At 52.0% G+C, this 20,927-nt stretch overlaps 1 protein-coding gene across 1 annotated transcript; it reads left to right on the forward strand.

Moving 5' to 3' along the window:
- Nucleotides 1–241: 241 nt before the first annotated feature.
- Nucleotides 242–20,657, forward strand: ADA (adenosine deaminase). Its single transcript, XM_086474846.1, has 11 exons — nucleotides 242–277; nucleotides 7,814–7,875; nucleotides 11,130–11,252; nucleotides 11,404–11,547; nucleotides 12,410–12,525; nucleotides 14,788–14,912; nucleotides 17,380–17,451; nucleotides 17,748–17,849; nucleotides 18,607–18,674; nucleotides 19,168–19,297; nucleotides 20,556–20,657. The coding sequence occupies exons 1-11, from the start codon at nucleotides 242–244 to the stop codon at nucleotides 20,655–20,657; spliced, it is 1,080 nt and encodes a 359-aa protein (XP_086330972.1).
- The last annotated feature ends 270 nt before the right edge of the window (nucleotides 20,658–20,927 follow it).

Here is a 20,927-nt window from a genome sequence, read left to right on the forward strand (position 1 = left end):
TGCGATGCTCCCGTCGCGGCAGCGGCTCCGCCCGGGCTCTCGGCTCCCGCGGGAACCGCCGGCGGCGGGGCGCTACCGGCGGGCGCGGCCCCGGGGTCTCGGGGCGGCGGGACACAGCCCTGCCCGCCGCGGGGCCGCGGGGCGGGGCGGGGCCGGCGGGGGGCGGGCGGGCGAGCGGGGCGGGGCGGAGCGGAGCGCGGCGGGCGGCGGGCGCGGGGCCGAGCGGGGCAGCGGCGGCAGCATGGAGCGGGGGCTGCGGGTCTTCGGGGACCCCAAGGTGAGGGCCGGGCCGGGAGCGGGGGCTGCGGGTCTTCGGGGACCCCACGGTGAGGGCCGGGGCGGGAGCGGGGCGTGCGCCGGCGCCCAGGTGCGGCGCACCGGGGGTGGGAGCTGCGCACCGGGTCGTGCACCGGAGCCGAGCCCGCCGCACATGCACCCGGGGTGAGAGCCGGGACGTGCCCCGGTGCCGAGGCGGTGTGCGGCGGGGTGGGAGCGGGGGCGAGCCCGGGGCCCGGCGGCTGAGCCGTGGGGGTGCGCCTTGAGGTGTCCCTCGGGACCGGCCGCCGTCTGCGCTGCCCCGGCCCGGTGCTCCCCCCGCCCCGGCAGGGACAGGCAGGAGCTGCCCCGGGGGACCCGGCCGTCCCGCTCATCCCGCCGCCGGGACGGTGCCGGTCCCGGCTCCCCGCCGCGGGGACACGCCGCGCCCGGCCGGGGTCACTGCGCCCCCGGGCTGGGGATGCGGGGCCACGGCGGGGGCAGCGGCGAGCACCGACGGGTCCAGCCCCCCAGCCCTTGCCTTGGTCTGCTAAACCCAATGTTTTCTTGTGATTTTTTTTTTTGTTTGGTTTGGTTCTGTTTGGTTTGGTTTGGGGGGGTTGCTTTTGTTGGTTTGTGGGTGGTTTTGTTTTGATTTTCTTGTAGTGTTGTGTGTTTTGTTTCTCTTAAACGTTTGGTTCAGTTATTGCTCAGATACCTGAGATACCGTCTCGGTGACTGCTGTCAGAGGGTGCTCCAGTCTTTAGCTCTTGCCGTGCGCTGTACAAATACATCTCAAGTAGGATCATACAGTAACATGTTTATTAATCAGATTATAAAAAAGTGAGAAGGAAGGTGGTGAAACAGGTGTGGTTACCGATAACCCTGTATCTGATGGCAGAGTGCTGCCTGTGCTGCAGGACAGCTCAGCTCTTAGGTTGTGGTCTGGGTAAAGCTGGTGAATGGGGAGCAGGTTTTCTCTGCCTGGCTGCCTCGGGCTCTGGCACTGACTACCAGGTGGGGTTGGGCTTCTGGTGGAAGCAAGGGACCAAGGCAAGGAGACAAAGAAAAGTGATGTGAGGGTCGTGGTGGTTCTGCTCTGGGAGAATCTGAGTGGTGGCAACTGCATGCAGCTTTCCCAAGGGAAGAAGATTACATCTAAAAACCCAAAAGAGTTTGTTGTGGGGTTGGTTGGTTTGTTTGTTTTCTGTCACTGTTTGCATCCCCTACTGCTCCCAAGCCAAAGTCCCATCTCAGTTTGAGCTCACACCAGGAAAGTCTAGCATACTTGGAAAAGCCTGTGTGCACAGGTCTGATTCATGTTTCATTCCATCACTACGTGAGGTTTCCCTCTCAGGGAAGGTGACCCATGCAATAGCAGGCAAACCTTGATACCGAAATCCAGGGAGTGTTGACATCTGCTAATGGTTAAAGGCTATTTTTTGAGGCTACTTCGATTTTGGGAGATGTTGCCTTTTCATAGCTCCACTAAGAGCAAAAGTTGTTGATTCACCCCAATGATTTTACACTTTTGGCTAAGAGAAGCAAGTTAAGTTCCTCTTTCACTTGTACTTCTTTCTGCTTTTCCACTGCGTGGGAGAATGTGAAGTCGAAGAGAAATACCTAGGAAAAACCATGCAGGATTTGACCACTAAGATCAGGCTTCTGTTGTCTGGTTGCCGGCAATTACGAGACTGGTTTTCCTGAGTCAGGCAGTCCCTTTCAGTCCTGTGAACCTGCTAAGTCAGGCTTGGGGAAAAAAAAATGGGTCTGAAGTCAGTTAATGAGCCCTATTCATTCCCCTGGACCCTCTGCCATTGGGAATGATCAGTGTTGTGTTTTAGAGACATTTCTGGTAGCTGGAGCCGCTTTGAGCCCTAGCTGAACGTGAGGCCGGGGCTGCCTCCGCTTTTTTCGGGAACTCGCTGGCTCCCGGCTACTGCAGCAGATGAACAGGGAGCTGCTGGGGCTGCTGGAGGGCGACTTTGAACCCTGCTTATCGTAGGCCATAAAAGAGCAGAAAAGGCTGCCGTTCCTTGGCCGCCGACCATCGGCCTCTTCTCTCTCTGCTCCACAACCAAAGCGGAGACCATGTCCTCGCTCTCTGCTGGCTTCTCTCCCTGCAGGCCAGCCCCATCTTGGGGGATTTGGGACATGTGGTGCTCTCCTGCAGCTCCCGTGTGCCTTGAGCCGTGTTGTGGGGAGCAGGATGGGAATGGGGGCTTCTGGGGTCAGGCCTGCACCCTCCCAGCAGCTGGTGTAGCTCTGCTGCTGGGTACCTGTTTCCAAAATAAGCTCAGGTCACATTGGGCAGAGGTTCCTGCAAGCCCTCCCGGGGCATACTCTGTGTGTCGTGGTGCTTGTGTCCAGTCCCTACCCAAAGGGAGGCAGCGATCTTGGACGTGCCCTTCGTACCTGGGAATTGGGAGAGGTGGCCAGAACTGGCTGTAGCCATGTGTGTCCTGTAAATGGTTAGGAGAGCACCTGGTGACCCAACCTGGGTGGCGGCAAAGATGCCCTCTCTGCTGCAGAGCACTGGCTGTACCCGGAGGGGGTGGGTGGGCGTCCTGCCCTGCTCTCTGTAACACTGCAGCCTCCCCCTGCTCGAGACAGACCTGCCCATCTGTGCCGAGCTGGCAGTGCAGGTATTTGCCTTGATAAATAAATAAATACAATTTAAAAATGTGATCCTTGTTGTGGGGAGTGCAAATGCACGAGGGTGTGCCCAGGATGATGTTGTCTTTGGCTTATTCACTTCTCATGCACAAGCTGACCCCTGGCTGTCTTGGTCAAAGCCTGGTGCCACCACGGCTGCGTGGAACTCAGCCGTACCTTGCGCAGGGATGTGCGCGCTCCTTCCTTCACTGAGGCGGGGCAGGCACGATCTCCCGGATCCACTTGTCAAACGTGGTGGCAGCAAGAGGCTGGCTTGGTGCTGTACGAAGTGCAAGGACTCTGTTGCTCTGAAGTGTTGCCTCGTTCCAGCAGCCACGTGCGGGTGTGAGATCTGGGATGGCTTGGGAGGAGCTATCCTTGCAGGAGGGAGAGGCACAGCCACCATCACCTATTAACGGCGCCAGGAGCCTCCTACCGTGGTTGGTGGAGGTTGAGTAGCTGGTGCCAGGAGGAATGGTACTAAAGGCTGCTCAGCACAGGAGCATCCTCCTCCTCCTCCTCCCTCACCAAACCCCCATATTGTGTGAATGCTTCTCTGGAAAGCATGAATATTTCTTGCGATGGAGCAGTGTGTCTGTTGGGTCTTGTAGTCTCCCACGTTTCTCTTTGCAAGGCTCAAGCCTTACAGCGTATGGCAGATCCACCTCCAAAACGCATTTGTGGGTGTTGTCAGGTGTGAGGACAACACTCTGCACCTTCCACCTCACGTCCCTCTTGATCCACTCTCACCTCTTGCTTCTAAATGAGCATTTGTGATGAGTTTATGATGAGCAGAACTTTGCTCCTGACAGCGCACTTTCATAGTGGGAATGGTGCTATTAGGTCAACGGTTGGACTTGATGATCTCAAGAGGTCTATTCCGACCTAATGATTCTAGGATTCTGTAGAACTGGTGTTTGGGGAACACATTTCATGCTTTTTGCAGTGATTGGCATTCATCTTATCTCCTGTTGAATTTTGCTTTCTGTTAACATTTTCATGCCATGTGTATCTAACAATTGACAAATGACAGCTGTAATTACCCTGTTTATCAGTTATTGAGATCAATAGAGTGAACTTTAAATTATAACCTTTTAATGTGCTGATAAATAATCCTGGGCAAAGTCACTGCCTAAGGGTTTTTAAATGATGCAACTTTAGTGGCCACCTGGATTATCTATTAACATCTGCTGGAAACCATCAACATAAAAAGTGAGGTTGGTGTTACTTTTACCATGGTGTTAGGGCTGACTTTGTTCGTTGGATATATTTTTAAGAAGACCCTAAAAGCACCCAATACAGAAATTCCCTCAGGTGCCTTAGCTTGGATGGTACTTTCTGTACCACATAATAGGCAAACTGAACAGTTAACTGCTCTGCTGCGGTCTGCTGAGCAAACCATAGAGTAATAGAGAAATTCGGTTGAGTTGACTTTAGCTGAAAATACTTTGAATGTTTGGTTAACTTTTTCCTCTTAATTTCACTAAATTGAAAATAATCAGATTTGATCTTTGAATGGAACATTTGTTTGAAGTACCTCATTTTGTGTTTGAGTTTATTTTTGAAGCTTATTAAGTTCCAAATAAAACTTTACAATATTTTCAGAAGAGAAAAGTGAAGCCAGAGCCCTTAAAACTTCTTCTTTTTTTTAAAAAAAAAAAAAAATCTGAACCAACTTGCTGGTATCTGCACTAGTGAGCCACGTGCTGTGGTTGAGCTAAAACTTTTTTTGCGTAAAAATGGAAAGTGCTCCGTTTGCTCTCACAGCTTTGCTGGTGGTTGTCTGTGCTGAGGATGCACAATTTATGGCTTTTGACTCCTCTTTGGGGAAACTCAGAGATTTTGTTGAGCTGTGCTGTGGTTTTTTGATGCACTGGCTGGCAGGCAGTGAACTCGCTGTTAGCTGCAGCGCTGTGGAGGTGCAGAAGAAGGGCTGAAGGGTGGCTACACAGAGGTGCTCCTGAGTGTCCTCGCTGCAGCTGGGAGAAGAGCAGAGCTCCTGCCCCAGGAAAGCATTTGAGAGCTCTGCTGCTTTCTCGTTCTTCATCAGACGTTACCACATCCAGGTTTGCTGTGAGAAAGGAAGGCATCACTGGTTCCAGAACGATTGAAGGCTCCTCTCTGATGCTGATGCAGCTTGTGGTGCTGTTTGTGTCCCTGACAAAGGTCGAGATCCCCATTTAATCTGTGTGCACAGGCTTCCTCTCCAAATAAACCAGAGGGCTTGAGGTGGGAGACCACATGTGTGTGGACCTCTGTGTGCCCAGGAGCAGAGCCCTGGAAAAGGCACTGGGCTCCTGCATTCACCTTATTTCTGCTTGCTCAGGCATTGTCTCCTGGAGCCACAGTTCAGAGGAAAATCTTTCATCTTTATCTGGGTACTTTCCTTGCCTTAAAGCAAGGTCATGTCACCCGCTTGTATCTGGAAAAGTCTTGTGCTTTGTTTACCCAAAACAAACATGGAGAAAGGGAGTTGACGTGTAATCTGCAGCAAGCAGCCTCCCATGGACCTGGAAACCTGCAGGGTTTGAGAGCAAGGCACCTGGGGATCTGAGCTGCTTGGTTGTGTCTCTGCTGATTGCATCTTTATCTAAGGCTGCCTGTTGGAGTCCCTTGTAGACACACCTTTACTTCTTCACCTGAACGTTGCTTGGTAATCTGAATAGCCTAGTTTAGCACTGATCTTGAGGAACACCAGAAAATTTTGGGTTGAGTAACATTGCACAAGAGTTTCTTAGTTCTTAGTTTAGGTCCCTCCAGACCCAAAGAAATGCATGGCAGTGGAGAAAGAGTCTGTTTCTGGTGTTGGAGAGGAACCTTCTGCTTTACAAGCATCTCACCTGTAGCAGGGGCAGAAGGAGATGGCTTGTGTGGGTGAAGGACACCACTGAATTTGCTTTCTCATTGACAGAAGTGTCACGTTGGGATGTTCTTGCAGGAAATGCTTGAGAAGTGTTTGGGGTGAGAAGAACCCGGTAGGTTCAGGGTTCTTGAGTTTTATATCCAGCATGAGTGAACTTCAAGACTGTAACTCCATCAGAAGGTCACAAGCGCTGTTGAAAACCTGAAGGAATGGAGCTCACATGATTTTGAAATAGGAATCAGAGCTAAAGAGTGGAAAATGTGCCAGGCATCCACATCTGGCAATGCAGATCATGTCCATAGTCTGTTATTTTAACTGCCGCTTCTCAGGACATTTAGTCCTCATAAGCAGGATTGCGTAACTCGAGGTGGGGGGAAAGATCAGGTTTTGCCCTTTTAAAATCTTCATTCCTGTAGATTCAGATCGTGCCTTAAGGGTAGGAGAAGTGACGGGGATATCTTTTTACAAGCTGCTAGTGGGGGTGTCAGTGGGGATATTCATGACGCCTGGGCCAGCTGATTGCAGTGGTGCAGGATCAGTAGCTTGAGCTGCCCTGGGCCTGGCACCTGCATTTTGCATCCCCCCGGTGCATGTTTCAGCGGTAGCTTCATGCCCATCCTGTGCAGGTGGCCTGAACCTGAGCCCTGTCCCACCCCAGCAATGATGGCCTGTTGAAGCAGAAGTGGTCAATGAAAACCCTGGCTGTGAGTCAGAAGAGGGGTGTCTGTACCTGCATGGCAGGCATCTAGGGCTGCGGGAGGAGGTGGGGATGGGAGTGAGCTCGTGGGCATCAGTGCTTGTTCCAGAGATGGGCATTGCCAGCTCCGTGCCGGGCCAGCAGCATTGAGCTCACATCAGCTGCTCGTGGACGCGTCGGAGGAGGGTGAAAGGATCTAGAGGTGAACAGTTACTCATTGCCCTGCTTGTAGGGACTGCTTACTCATTTTTCTTCCAGCTCCTTGTAGTTATTGTTTGATACATGCCCTGATGCCAGAGGGTTTGTGGGTTTTAATTAGTAACCGTGGGCGGTTTGGTTATCCATGCAAATATCCAGTCGTCTTCTGAATCCTACTCAATTCTTACCCTCTGCATCCTGCAGCAATCATCTGCATAGGAAAATCTACACAATGCTATAACTAACAAGAAGTTTGTGTATTAAGTTGCTGCTCCACAGCAGCATTAAATAGAATATGTATTTTGTAGGCTATTCTGTTGCTTAAAAGTAAACATTTCTGGAAATGTGAAGATCTAGCTGAAACACTTTACAGCTAATATTTTCCTTTCCAGTTTGACTTCCAAATTACATTTGTCATGTTCCTCCAAAAGTCCCATCTGCCTAATGGAAAAAGCTTCATTTTGCTTTTCTGGAGCCCTTTCTCCAAAATCCGTTGTTTCAGCAATAATTGGGAAACAAGGTTTCAGAGTGAAGAGATCTGAGTTACTGTCCCATTTTTAATCAAACTTTGAGTGTTTTATTTTGTAACCAGGTTGTTAGCTCTGCGGGGAAGCTCTTGTTCTTTTTATTTTTTACAGCACCTTGTGCCATGGGACTGACTCCACGTGTAGGATTAGAAAGCCTGTAAGCTCTGATAATACCAAGTAATTAGCAATATATCAGGAGCTGATTCTTGGAAGTGAAGTCAAAGTTTTTGGGTAGTGACTGGTAGCAAATTAATTGATGCTTGAGTGTCTGTGAATTCAAAGAGGAGGAAGCTGGAGGAAGCTTGTTTTTTCCACCCTTCCCAGACTCCAAACCGTGCAAGCTAGAAAAGGATAGGGCAGTTCCTGAAAATTACTGGAAATAGAATAAATTTCTAAAGATCTATTAAATGTGTGAACTGCAGCAGCAATAAGAAAGTGTTTAGACAATACTTTGACATTGGAAAATAAATTTTATAATGATGATATCTTAAAAATGTTTTTGTGCTTCCTTGTACTGTATTGGCCACATTTACACCCGTATTAGCACCAGCTGTGTATCTCTAAACTTTTGCTGCAGCTCTAAGAGTACCTCACTGATTTGTCTTTATCTTATTGCAGGTTGAGCTTCACGTCCACCTGGATGGAGCCATCCGACCAGAAACAATCTTGCATTTTGGCAGGTGAGTTGTGGGGGGAAGAAAGCGCTGGGAGCTGCAGTTCAAAAGCATCATCCCTTCTGCTTACCCACTTCTCCGACAGAAGAGCCTGCGCTGGCAGGCTGGGAAAGCTCTCTCCCTTGCTGCGCAGGCAGCAAACCCGGCTGGTTCTGGTCTCATCTCTGCACAGACGGGTCCTCTGGCTGCACGGTGCAAGAACACGGAGCACATGCCAAAGCGCTGGTAGCAGGAGTGTGAGCAGGGTGGTCATGGGTCCTGTGAGCCGGGCAAGCTAGGAGGAGCCACCGTGAGAAAAGTACAGAAGATGTCTCCTAAACAGAGCTGTCTGCCTTTGAAGTGCACCCGGGAAGGGGCAGAGTCAGTGTATTCTCATTTCTTTTCCACATTCCTAATTGCAAAAGCAGGTGAAATGAAAGCAGGCTTGGGAGTGTCTTCTTGGCGGTGGTGGCCTACCAGAGTCTTGGGAGGAAAAACCAGCTTGGGTGCTCCTCCCTACCCTGCTGCTGTGTGCCTCTGAACCCCAGGCTCTCTGCCTGGTACCAGCACTCAAGGAGTCGTGCTCGTGTGAGGGTAACCCAGGAAAGCACTTGGCAGTGACTTAGAGAAGTTGTTTCCCATTTCCAGAGCCCACGTGCATCTTCTTGCTTCAGCATAGCTTGTGTGGGAAGCACCAGGGTGAATGGTTGACTGGTGCAAGGACCTGGCTCCACGGCTGTAAGCAAGACAAACCTAAGAATTCTTCCACCTGTCCCTATTTAAAAAGCCAATGGAGACTAGCAGATACCCTCAGATCGAGAAAGTGGCAAGCTTAGAGATTTCAGAAAACAGCTCTTAGGCACAACTCTGCTGCTTTGGGGAGGAAAGGAATTCTGAGGAGGATGGGAAGTGGTTCTGGCATCCTGTGAGCCCAGCAGCCTCCAAGGCAATGTGATCCTAGAGGGGAATACTCTCTCTAAAGCAGTGCTTTTCTGCAGGGAGCGGCCATACATTTTGCAGTGCAGTGAGAGTAAAGAAGATCAGAGATGTCCATCTCATTCGTTGCAGGATGTCCGCATGGCGAGCTGAATCGGGGTTCCTGCTGGCTCTGCCCGTGCTGCTGGTGGGCTGCAGGGCTGGAATACAAGTCCTGAGGGACAGAGCAGTCAGTGTGTGGTCCCTCTGCCAGCGAAGGACAAATGCTAGTGTAGTTCCCCAGGAGGGCTGTAGGAGCCCTGAGGCCCAGGAGCCACCAGCCATCTGAGGATCCTGTGCCCCTCTCTTGCTTAGGACAGAAACCTTCATTGCTCGAGTGTTTGCTGAGTTCCCTCTTATTTTTAAACTGCCCTGGCATCCCCCGGGGCTGCCAGCCCTTGGGTGCCGCACTTGGCTGGGGTGGAGCAAGGCTGTGCTATTCATAGGCTCTAAAACTAGCACTCACACATATGTAAAAGCAACGAGGCAGTGTAGGAGACTGTAGGGGACTGCCTTAATAACCTCACCCTGGACACAGAAAGCTGCTTGTAGTCTATTTTTAAAGGTAAAGAGCTGGAAATAAATTTGCCAGGTGGTGGCTGACAAATAACCCGAAGCTGCTGGGATGCACAAACCCTCTTAGGCAGTGGCTGAACTTGGCTGTTTTTTAGAAACTTTGGCTCCAATTCTGTCAGGTCTGGGTCAGTCTTTGCATCCCCCCTGCCCAGCCGAAGGGTTTAGAGGTGTGACAGACCCCTCACAGGCCTCAGTGTCCCCAGGAGAGGTGCCCTCTCAGCAGTGGGACGATGTGTGTGGTGCTGCCCATGGCTGGAGGTAGCTCTGGGCAGGAGGCTGAGGTGCCGGCGGGCACGAGCACATTTGCCTGGGGCAGCTTTGCTGCAGGAAGGCTCCCAGCTACCAGATGGGCTGGATGGGGCAGCAGCAGCTCCTGAAAACACGCTGGCAAGATCCACCAGAGCCCCTCAGCCAGAGACCTGACTCCAGTGTCTGTGTGCTGCAGAGCATCCCAAAGCACTGTCGCCGCTGGCTGCACGGAGGCGATCCTTCGGGGAGCACATGAAAGAGGTCAGGGAAATGGCTTCGCTGTAGGGAACTTTCCCTGGGCAGGTGAGGAAGGCACGGGCCGGTTCCTGGAGCAGAGACCGGTGTGTGAGTGCTGTGGAAAGGGCAAGGCAGGGAGGAAAGCCGATGCCTTGGCAGTGATGAGCGTCCCCTGCCAAGTGCCAGCAATTTAATCTGTGCAGATTGCATGTGAAGGCTGAGCGTGGGGCTGGTTTCCTTCCTGCCTGAGCAGGGAATGAGCAATGTTTACAAAGCCCAGGAGCGGCGTCCTTTGGGCTCCTTCCCTGCAGGCTGCTCGTCGGGATGGTTGCTGGCATCAGGACACTAAAGCTGTCTGTGGTGTTTTGTCTCTATTAGCAGAGAGATCCATCAATGGGCTGTCATTCCTTGTGGCAGGAAAGGGGATTAAAAATGAATGTCTAGTTGTTATTCCTAATTTAGGTTGGCATGTGCAGGGTAACAGGGTGTGGGGTGGGGGTGGCAAAGCCTGCCTGGGAAGCATGTAGCATCCTTGGCCGGCACCCCTCTTGAGCCCGACTGTCACCCCACTGGGGACACCTACATCCATCCAGGACTCCAGGCGCTCCAGGGAAAAATGGCCTGTTCCCTCTTGAAAGTGTTTGGGTGGGCTTTACCATCTCCATCCCTTTGGTGAGAGCAGTTGTTAGGACTGCCATTTGCTCCTGCGTGGGAGGTGTCCCCATCAGAGAAGATATCACCACGATGTTGGGCTTGGGAGCCGGCTCGCTCGCAGGAGCTGCTGGCATTAAACCCACGAGCCACAACACTTCTGCATGCATGATCCCAGGCCTGGGAGCTTCTCCATGATTTTTCAAGCCTTTGAGCCTACGTAAGTGGAAATTAACTTTTCTAAAGAATTTTGGCAATTCTGCTGCTAGGACTAGGAGGTGCCAAGAAATAATCCAAAGCCCCTTTAGATGAACTCCTTAAGCTTAAAATGTCCTCTGGCTGTGTTCCTGCTGGGTCAGTCTGGGCTTGTATTTCGATTTGTTTGTGCTTTGCCTGTATTTTGTATAGCCTTCCTCCCCACTGAGATTCAGGGCCACATCTGCGAGAAGATTTTGGAAGGACAACATGTGCCTTGTCTTTCCTATGAAGAAATGGGGTTAATGCTGCCAGCGTGAGATGCGATTGCTGTATGGAGTGGACTGATTAAAAATACGATAGCCTTCCCTGTCAGTTACACGTGGCTTTGTTTCCAGGAAAAGAGGGGTTCCTCTTCCTGGCAGCACTGTTGATGACCTCCTGAAGCATGTCAGCTACAAAACACCACTGACACTTACCCAATTTCTAGAGAAGTTTAATCACTACATGCCTGCCATTGCGTAAGTACCTCTATTTTTTGCTTCTTCCCCCTCAACCCTTGACAGGACCCCTTGGCTGACGTTGCTCGGCCTTGGAGGTCACCTTGCCCATCCCCAGTGTGCCCCAAAGGGTGACGAGTCCCGGTGATGGGTCCCACTGCCATCCCTGCAGGGGCGACCGTGAGGCGGTGAGGAGGATTGCCTATGAGCTCGTGGAAACAAAAGCAAAAGAAGGTGTCATCTACGTGGAGGTCCGGTACAGCCCGCACCTCCTGGCCAACTGCCGCGTGGATCCCATCCCCTGGGGCCAAACTGAGTGAGTGATCCCACCGTGCTGGGGAGCTGCTGGGTGACCGGTTGGGCATGGAGAAGGCGTGGCCCACACCGGTCAGCCAGCCTGGGTTCAAAGTCTGGTGTAACCAAACCTTCTCTCTCCTCCAACGCAGCGAGCGCCGGTCCTCTTCCACCTCTCTTCCCCATCGATGATAGGATTTTTCCTCTTATAATATCTCTGTGCACTGCCATGTTTTAATGTCCCTTGCTTTGGGCACCTAAATCTGCACGTGCAGAGCGGATATGCTCAGCCTTCTGGCTGAAGCTGTTCTCTATGCAAGGGAAAGCAGCGTTCAGATACGGATTTCCCGCCCACAAAATGTGAATTTGAGCTGGCAGAGATGGTGGGCAATGTTGGAGGGGGCTGGAGATCTGGTCCCTTCTTTACTTGTCACCCCCTCTGTCATCTGTGCCTCTAATTAAATCGGTGCTGGGCTCTGTGGCCCCTGGCAAAAATGTGCTGTGATGGGTGTTGAGCCCCCGTGCTTGCCCCTGCCTGGCTGCAGGCAGTTGTGTGCCCTGATGAGATGCTCTGGCAAAGAGTGGGTTCCTCTGCTCAGGCAGGATTGGCATCCAGTTCCCTAAAGCTTTTCTAAATCTTACTGTCATCTTTGCATGCTTTTGTGCCTGACACCTGCTAGATCTGGGCATGGCACGGGTGTAAAAGGTGCTCTTCAGCTCTGGGCGGTCTCGTCGGGCTCCTCTGGATGTTAAGGCGAGTGGGACCCTGGTCAGCCCGGGGTTTGCCTGGGGTGTCCTGTGGGGATGCTGGGCTGGACCTGCGGCTCCTGCCTGCCTCCCTGGCAGGTGTCTGGCCTCTTGCTGATGACTTTTCTTCCTTGCAGGGGAGACCTCACTCCAGATGAAGTCGTTAACCTCGTAAATCAGGGACTGCAGGATGGAGAAAGGGATTTCCGCATCAAAGCCAGGTCTATTCTATGCTGCATGCGCCATATGCCAAGTAATGTATTGCAGCTCCCCTGCTGCTCTGCTCCCCTTCCCTGACGCGTGGCGGGGGGTGACGTCCCCTGGGTTCAGGTCCCCGCAGAAGTGCAGGGAAGGCCCCAGTTCTGTGGCCCTGGGTCCGGTGTGGGACCAGACAGTGCTGAGGAGGTGTATTGGTTTTTTTTCTTGGTCCTCTGCTCCCTTCACTATGGGGAAGGGTCTGCTGGATGCCAGAGTGGGGGTCTGTGGGTACAACCAGTATCTGCAGGGTCTTGCTAGAGAGACAAAACAGGCTTGTCTCTCCTCTCCTGGAGGAGGTGCAATTTCTGCTCGTACCTCGCTCCCTGCCCAAAGGCTGGAGCTCTCCTTGGCCAGTTGAAGCTGTTGCATCTGCCATGACCGTTGGGTGGGTCTGAGAGCGACTGGTCAGGGAGGAGAACCGGGTGTGAGATCTCACACTCCCCTGCTTGTGGTCATGCTACAGCAGCATGCTCCTTCATTAGCCTGGACCACGGGTCAGCCAGAGGATCTGCTGGCTGTAGTCTCTGCTGGTTTCACCTGAAAACACAAGTAAAATATACGTAAGTCACATATATAAAATGTTTTTTTTATAAAATCAGCAGCTTTGAACTTCATCAGTAACAGGTGCTGTGACCCAGAATAGGATCAACCAAACAGTCACTGCTCTGCAACCCAGAATTTCCAGTGTTTCATGGGGCTGCTGAGTTCTGTGAGCACCTTCCTCTAGGGAAAGATGCAGTCAGAGCGAGGTTGTATGGCAGCAGCTGTTCCGTGTGAAGCCTTTGTTATGAATATCTTCATATCTCACAACAGTTTTATGTAAGCTTAGTAGGGTACATGGTGGAAAGATTTTTTGCTAATGCGTACACGGTTAATTTGTGTCTAGAAATGTGAAAAATTATGTTCTTCAAAACTGGGAGATTTGAGAGTGTGTTTTTTCTTGCCTACACAATCAACCCCAAACAATACTTGGAAAACTTTACCCTTAAATTACCAGTTTCTAGGAAGAAAACTTTTTTCTTTGTAGAAACTGGAAAGCTGTAAGGCAGTGCCACACTTGTCTGCAGTTACGGTCCCTGCCAACACTCAAGTGGTAAAGGCAGAAGGTGGTGAGAGCACCCGAGGGCACCTGCAGCACGTGCTTACACAGCAGGAGGGATTGCTGGTGCAAACTGAGTTGGCATTCTCATGCCTGTGTCCCAGGGCATCAGCTCTTACCCAGAGCCAGTGATGCACTCGATTCAAGAGTCTTTAGTGCTGTGTTTGGGATGTGCTGTGCAGTGAGAAGCCACCCTGTAATTTAGGACCTGTTGAAAGGCAGAGATGCCAGCCAGAACTAGCTCACGTTAAACTTGTTAATAAAATAATGGCTCTAACTCAGTGAGTTGGAAAGTGATGAAAAAAGAAGGTGAAATTGTATACGTTTTCTTATGTGTTTGTATGATTTTGGAATTGTATGTACACAGCAGGTGCCTGTTAATTATTAACACTACCGTTTATCTCTGTTTCTTGACCTTTTTGCTAAGAATAAGTGCTAAACGACCTGGTAGGTGGATGTCCTTTCTCAGATGTTATCTTCTATCCTGATCAGAGATAGCTCTGAAGGGGTTGTTGGCCACTTGTTGCTCTTTCTCACTGATGCCAAAAAGATAACGCTTTGCAAGTGCAAACCTTCCAGGAGGCTGAGCAGATCCGTCCCACCAGGAGTAGCATCCATCATCTCGTCTGGGGCAGTCGATGCTCTGTGACAGGGCAGGGCTGACTGGCATACAAGGGCCCCCCAGAGATCCCCCCCAGCCCAAACTCCTCTGTGACACAGCACGTCCAACAGGCTAGTTCCTCCCTTTTCCCGCTGCTTGCCCGGCCTGGGATGGGGTGAAAGCTCAGGAGCAGGTTGAGGGATTTCTCCCATGCACCGTGTTACAGCACCTGGGCTGAGCAGTTCAGCTTACCTTGGGCCAGCTGCAGCAGTCGCCACTGTGTTTGGAGGGGTTTTTTGTTTTTTTTTCCCCTGCCAAAAGTGAGCAGAAAAACGTGATGAGAGCAGTTTTATAGCTGGTAAATGCATTTGATTTCCCTTTGATTGACGATGGGCTAATCAGTTGGCAGCTAGGAATTTGTTAGCTTTCTTCTTGAGCGTCAAATTTTAAGCAAGACCAAAGAAAATCGCTCTAGCCTTCTAGATTTGGTTAGAAAAGTGCTGAAGGTGTAACTCTTACCAATGCTTTCTCCTGAACCCTGGCGCTGTCTTTTCCAGGCTGGTCTCCAGAGGTGGTGGAGCTCTGCAAGAAGTATCGAAACAACTCTGTGGTGGCCATCGACCTGGCTGGGGATGAGTCCCTGAAGGTGGAGAATTCCTCTGAGCATAAGAAGGCTTATGAGGTTTGTTTAATAAGCTTCTTGAAAGAAATTATAAGAAAAACATATATTGAGGGAACGTGCAAGAGGGGACGTGGTATGTTATTCAGACCGCAAACAGCTGGGACAGCTTAAAAATTTGTTGCAGCTATTAAAAATGTTCTGTTAAATAGCAAAAGTATTTGTTTATGTTTCCAAAATGATTAATGGCAGGCATCATTGCTTAAACATGGCCTTAGAGCTGGAGCTCGGCACGCTACCCCATAGCACTGAGTGCAGTGTGAGTGATGTGGAGCCCATGTGTCCCCAGCAGCACCTCGCTGCTGCTGGCTGGGGTCTGCTCCTGGGGCTTGGCGAAACCACTGCCGAGGGTGGAAGAGACTGGCCTTTCCAGTCCGGCAGAAATCCCCCAAGGCGCAGAGAAGAAGCTGCACGTTTGAAGTGCTTTTATCTGATCATCTCCAATGCAAATGCTGGAATGGCTTCAGGATCCTCATCTGAGACCCTCCCTAGATCTCAGCGCTTTGCAGCTGCTCAAAGGGAAAGCTTCACGCCTGGCTCCTCTTTGCTGGTGGGAGTTCGGGGTTGTTGGTCCCCTGCACCTGTGGGAGAGGAGGTTGTGCACCATCACTGCCAAAAAGGATGGTGGTTTGCAAGCAGTGCTCAGGGCTGAAACGACATGGGGCTTTCTTGGGGTCTTTGCCCCCCTCTGCGGGAGCCGATACAAGGTCTGACTGTGCTGCTGTGCCACACTGGACGAACCAAGTGCTTGTAAACTGAGACGTGGGCACAGGGTTTTATTAACTGACGGGCTGGCGCATCCCGTCCTGCCCTGATGTGCCAGCAGTGCCCAGGTCCAGATTCCTGTGTCTGAAGGATGCGTCTTGTCTCTGTGCCAGGGGCTCTGAGATGCTGAAACAAACCCACTCCTGTCTGTCAGCCCCTCTTGGCCTGCGTGGCAGGGAAGTATATCCCATACATGCTGCTGCTATGCTCCATGGGGTACATAATGCATCCAAGGAGACTGGAGAGACTTGCAATGTCCCTCGAGCAGGCACGTTCTGCCTGGGAGCTCTTGGGGCTGCTGGAGGGGAAAGAGCAGATAATGGCAAAAACTCGACTGTGGCTGCTGGCTGCAAAGGGGCACCAGGAAGCGTAGAGCCAAGGATCTCAGGACCGCCTTGTCCGAGGAAGCGGGGATCCTTGGGGGAGAAGCCAAGGGAAGCATCATGTGTCCTGGGACAAATGGGTTGAAAAAGGGATTAAAGCACTCCAGGGAAGATGTGCCCATGGATGGATGCTAGACAAAAGCTAACTTCTGAACAGAGGAGCTTGGGCTTCAGCAGCCAGGAGGGTTAGTGGGGAAGGGTCCCGGTGCATGTGCTCTTCCTGACCCCTCTGCTTGTATCCCCAGCTCCAGTTGGGTTAGTTAGAGATTCCTGTCTTGGGAGGGGCGGGGGCAAGAGTTTCTGGTTTCTCTTCATCCTGTGTAGAAACAAGTGGAAAATCTCTGTGCTGGTGTGAGTCTCTCTTTTCCTGGTCTGGTACTTCAGCCAGAGGGATTTTGTTATTTTAGAAAGTGTCAAAAATTAGCTGTTTGGGAAAAATCAACACTCACTTAAATGCAGGGAGCACAGAGTGCCTTTCAGGTCGACGCACACAGGGCTCTTCTGTAGGTGTCCCAGGCAGATCCTGGCCTGACCTTTGCATCTGGGCGTGCAGAACATGAGGGGCTGAAAATTAAGTAACTTGAGAAAAAAATCATGAGTGAAAAGCCCTGAAGGACTGCGCAGGAAAAGCATCTGCTGCAAGATGGGGCTTGCAGCCTGCCTGCCGCCAGCAGCTGGGTGGCCCTTCTCCAGCAAGCCAGGAGCCAGGCTTTCCTCAAGACTGCATGGCTTCCCAAAGCCCAGGTGGTCTGTGTCTGCCCTGGCAAGGGATTTTTCAGGATGACCATGGAAAGCATCTCAAAATGCCCTCAAAGCTGCACCCTCAGGGTCCTCCCAGCTGAGCTGCCTCAGTCCCCAGCCCCTTACAGGGGGGGTGTGCTCAGTGTCCGAGTGTTGCTTCATCTCTGCCCTCAGGGCTTTTGAATTCTCCCATGTGGCTGTAGCTGGCCAAAAAAGTGGACGTTTCTGCAAGGTTCATGCAGAAGAGCAAGTGGGTGGAGGAGGGAGAGCTTCGAGCTTGCTGCTGTCTGGAGAGGAGACGGCAGTGAGCTCAGCCAGTATTAAAAGACCCTGAGGAGTCTGGCTGGGCTCCAGGGGAAGGCAACCAGGCTTTCTAAGTTTCTCTGCTGGCATTACTGAGCTCTTCTCTTGCAGCCTGTGCTACAGAGAAGCATGCAACTTGGGGTGCAGGCCATGTGGTTTGGGGGCTTTTCACGCCGAGCCCTGTTGCTTGCTGTGCCCCCGAGAGCGGTGCCAGCCCAGGGGTTCGCTGACCTAGCTGCAGGCGGTGGGCCAGGAACGTGTCCTCCCTTGCTTTGCAGGAAGCTGAAAGATGCGGGATTCATCGCACTGTCCATGCCGGGGAGGCCGGCCCGCCTGCCATGATCAAGGAGGTACGAGGATCTCCTGGGTTGGGACAGGGAGCGGGAGGGACTGGGGCATCCTGGGGCAGAGAGAGGGGCAGGGGTGGGAAGTGGTCCTGCATCCCCTGTGCCAGGGATAGAGGAGCCCAAGTCCTCTCTGTATTCACAGCAGAGCAAACATTGGGGACCCAGGCAGAGATCTGGCCCTGACGGCTCAGAAGGACCTCCCTGGAGCTGGCTGTACCTGTGCTGGGGCAGGGATCTCTGGGCAGGCAGAAGCCGAGCTGCTGCTCGGAGGCTGTACGTGGTTATCCCATGCTCTCTAGGCAGTTTATCTCCTGAAGGCTGAGCGCATTGGCCATGGCTACCATGTCCTGGAGGACCCCGAGCTCTACAAGGAGCTGTTGAGAGCGAAGATGCATTTTGAGGTAAGGATGTGTGGTGGGAGGGTGACAGCCAGGGAGCTGCTGTCCGAGTGGGAAATCAGCCCTCGCTTGGGCTGTGCTACAGGCAGGGACGTGACCTGGCACCTGAGTGCTGACCATGTGTGTGGTGACACTGCCGTTGAACCCAAATGCCCAAACTTCCACAGCAAAAATGATGGGGAGATCTGGCTGTTTGCTGAGATCTTTGCTGCGAGGAGCACCGGTGCATACAGCAGCTTGCAGGAGGCGTGTAGCAGAGAGAAATGGATCCTGATCTGGCTGAGAATAAATTTTGGAGGGCTTATTCACTAATCTATATACCTCAAGCTTGCAGGCTCCTCCTCCCACAAATCAGACTGCGGTACTGGAGCCTGTTTGGGTGGAGGTGCCTGGGAGTTACTGTGCATGGGCAGATTTCCTTGGCTTTTCCCCAGAGTGGGTGTATGCAACTAATATACGGAATATATACGTATATACTTAATGCCAGTGGTTTCTTAGCTGTGGTCAACACACAGCTGGTGGCTGACAGGCCTTGGGAAACATCCCACTGGCTCCTGCCGCTGCCACACATGCTGTAGGCTCTTTGCATCTGTGTCCTGGGATGTGCACTGGTCCATCGGAGTAGCACCGAGGGGGTAGCTGTGAATAGAGCTCTAAACCTGTATCTGGCTTTACCAGCGTGCTTAGCTATCTGTGTGCACAGCTGGGGTTCAGATCTGCGTAGCTGATTCTGGTTTTCATGTTTAACTACCCCAAACAGGTCTGCCCTTGGTCCAGTTATCTCACTGGAGCATGTCTTCCGGACTTTGGGAAACACCCAGTAGCACAGTAAGACTTCTCAATTACGTGCATTCTTAAATAATTAGGATTTGGGTTGGTTATAGCTGCTTTGTTGCTTTACAAGGGTAACGCACATCTAACTGCTTAGGACAATGTGGTACATCCTCACTCCTCAGCACAGATGGGCCTGGTGCAGCTGGAGGGGGTGCTGGGGTCCCTTGGGGAGGCTGTCCTGTCCCTCCTGCCCCTGCTCTGAGCTGTGGGGTGCGAGATGCTGCACGCCCGCCATTAGCCCCTGTCTGTGGCTGAGAGCTGAGGTTGCTGAACCTCTAAGCAAGCGGCACCGCGATGCTCTGCTCCTCTCCCCACTGGAAAAGCAGATCGGTGCAGAGAGGTGGTGAGGCAAGCCAAGCCCTGTGTCTGTGTCCAGTAATGCGAGCTGCAGGGGCAGCTGCAAGGTCTTTGCTTTCACTGCCTTTTACCCTGAGAAGTGCATGACCAGTGCTGTTTTACCCACTGGTCCAACCCGATTTCCTTACAGATTTAGGAAGGATCGAGCTAACTATTCCATAAACACGGATGACCCCCTCATCTTTAACTCCAACATTGACAAGGATTACAGCATAGTGAAGGACTACATGGGCTTCACTGAAGAGGAATTCAAGAGAGTGGTGAGTCGGCCTCAGCTGGATGCTCTGCTGACGTCCCGCGTGCAGCCCAGAACAACCCGCTGTTTTTCTTTATAAGCTGAAGAGTTGTCAATGGAAATAAAAAAAAAATCCTCTGCTGGCCTTGTAAGCACAAAGCTGAGGGTGGCTGCTGAGCTGGCTGGAGGGGGGTGGTGGGAGCGCTGCAGGGTGCGGGGGGATGTGGGTGCAGGGTGGGCTCGGCAGGGGCTGCCTCGCTGGGGCTGACTGCTTTGGGCTTCATACGGAGCAGGTCAGAGTGGAAGTTGTCCGCTGATATCCTCACAGCAGGGCTTGGCAGTAAGGAAGGATTACTGTAGTAAGTAAGGAAGGTACCTGTTGCTTTTTCTTTTTCTGGATTTGGAATTGCAGGTAGGTTATTTCAAGGCCTGGCCCAGAAATTAGCAAGATTCCGCAGGTATGAAAGTGCTTGCAGTTTATGCATGTATAACATGAGTATGCAACTAAGCTGGAAACAAAGTGACAGCTGGCTTCGGTTTTGTCACACACAGTCATTTATGTATCTTGATTACATCCTTGATTTTCTAATTACTGACCCAAGACAGAAAGACAGGATAACTGTTGGGAGTTTGACTTACCTGTTTACCAAGCGAACCTTTCCTGGTTTGCATTTAGGGTCACACTCAGCACTTTCAACTACATGTCTCCCAAGATACTGGCTTGGATTGGGAAGTGCAGGATGCACTTCACAAGAGAGTGTCAGTCCTGCTCTCAGCTGTGGCTGGAAGAATGAGTCCCTTTCTCCTACAGACATCACTCTGGGTCTGGAAGGGAGGCGTAAGGACAGCTCTCAGCTCTGGGATCCTGAATCCACAGCTGTTCTGCTGCCAGCTCTCCTCTCCTGCTCTTGCAAAGGCCAGGTTGTTCCTGTGTAACGAAAGAAAGGTCCCTGCACAAGATGGACGAGCAGACCTGTGTCCCAGCAGCAGCGCATCAGGCTGCCGGGAGAGACTGTTGTCCAAAGGGGAGCTGGGAGTGTAGGAAAAGGTCTAAAGTTCACATCCTAAAACTCCCAAGTCTTTGAAGACCTTTGCTTTGTGCCTGCCATGTTCCTCTTGGGACTTGCACTAGTGAGTTGCCCTGTAAAGCGAGGCTGTGGAAATGAATCTCGGCGTGGAAACTTTACACTGCTGCTCAGAGCCAGGTGTTGGGAGGTGCACAACCACATGTTCAGGTCTGATGTGTCTTAATGTTTCCCTTGTGTTCCCCTCTGTCTCCCCAGAACATCAATGCAGCTCAGTCCAGCTTCTTACCTGAGAAGGAAAAGCAGGAGCTGCTCGACACACTGTATGAAGCCTATGGGATGGTCCCCAACGCATCGTGACCCATCCCTGCAAGCCAGCATGGAGTGGTGGCCCTTCTTCATGCGTGCTTGACTCTCTGTGCTAGTGGGAGCGCCAGAGTCAGTCTTTATTACTGGCAGCCCTCTGTTAACCCTCACAATGCTAAGCAGAATCAGGCTATCACATACGCCTACCTATGACCCCCACAAACTCTGTCCCAAGTGGATGTCCAGCTTCCTATCTTGCTGTTGTGCAAGAAGACTGAAACTGCCTCCTGGCCTGACTCCCTTTTCCATCTGCCAGTCTTTCTG

Source organism: Leptosomus discolor, chromosome 17 (genome assembly GCF_034619465.1).
Source record: "Leptosomus discolor isolate bLepDis1 chromosome 17, bLepDis1.hap2, whole genome shotgun sequence".
Classification (NCBI taxonomy): domain Eukaryota; kingdom Metazoa; phylum Chordata; class Aves; order Leptosomiformes; family Leptosomidae; genus Leptosomus; species Leptosomus discolor.

What these genes read in the sequence shown, in the direction of transcription:
- ADA (XM_086474846.1), top strand. Translation starts at nt 242, where the DNA reads ATGGAGCGGGGGCTGCGGGTCTTCGGGGACCCCAAG. An exon ending in ATCCCCTGGGGCCAAACTGA is followed by an intron (nt 11,548 to 12,409) that starts GTGAGTGATCCC and finishes TCTTCCTTGCAG; the next exon opens with GGGAGACCTCACTCCAGATG. An exon ending in AGCATAAGAAGGCTTATGAG is followed by an intron (nt 14,913 to 17,379) that starts GTTTGTTTAATA and finishes CTTGCTTTGCAG; the next exon opens with GAAGCTGAAAGATGCGGGAT.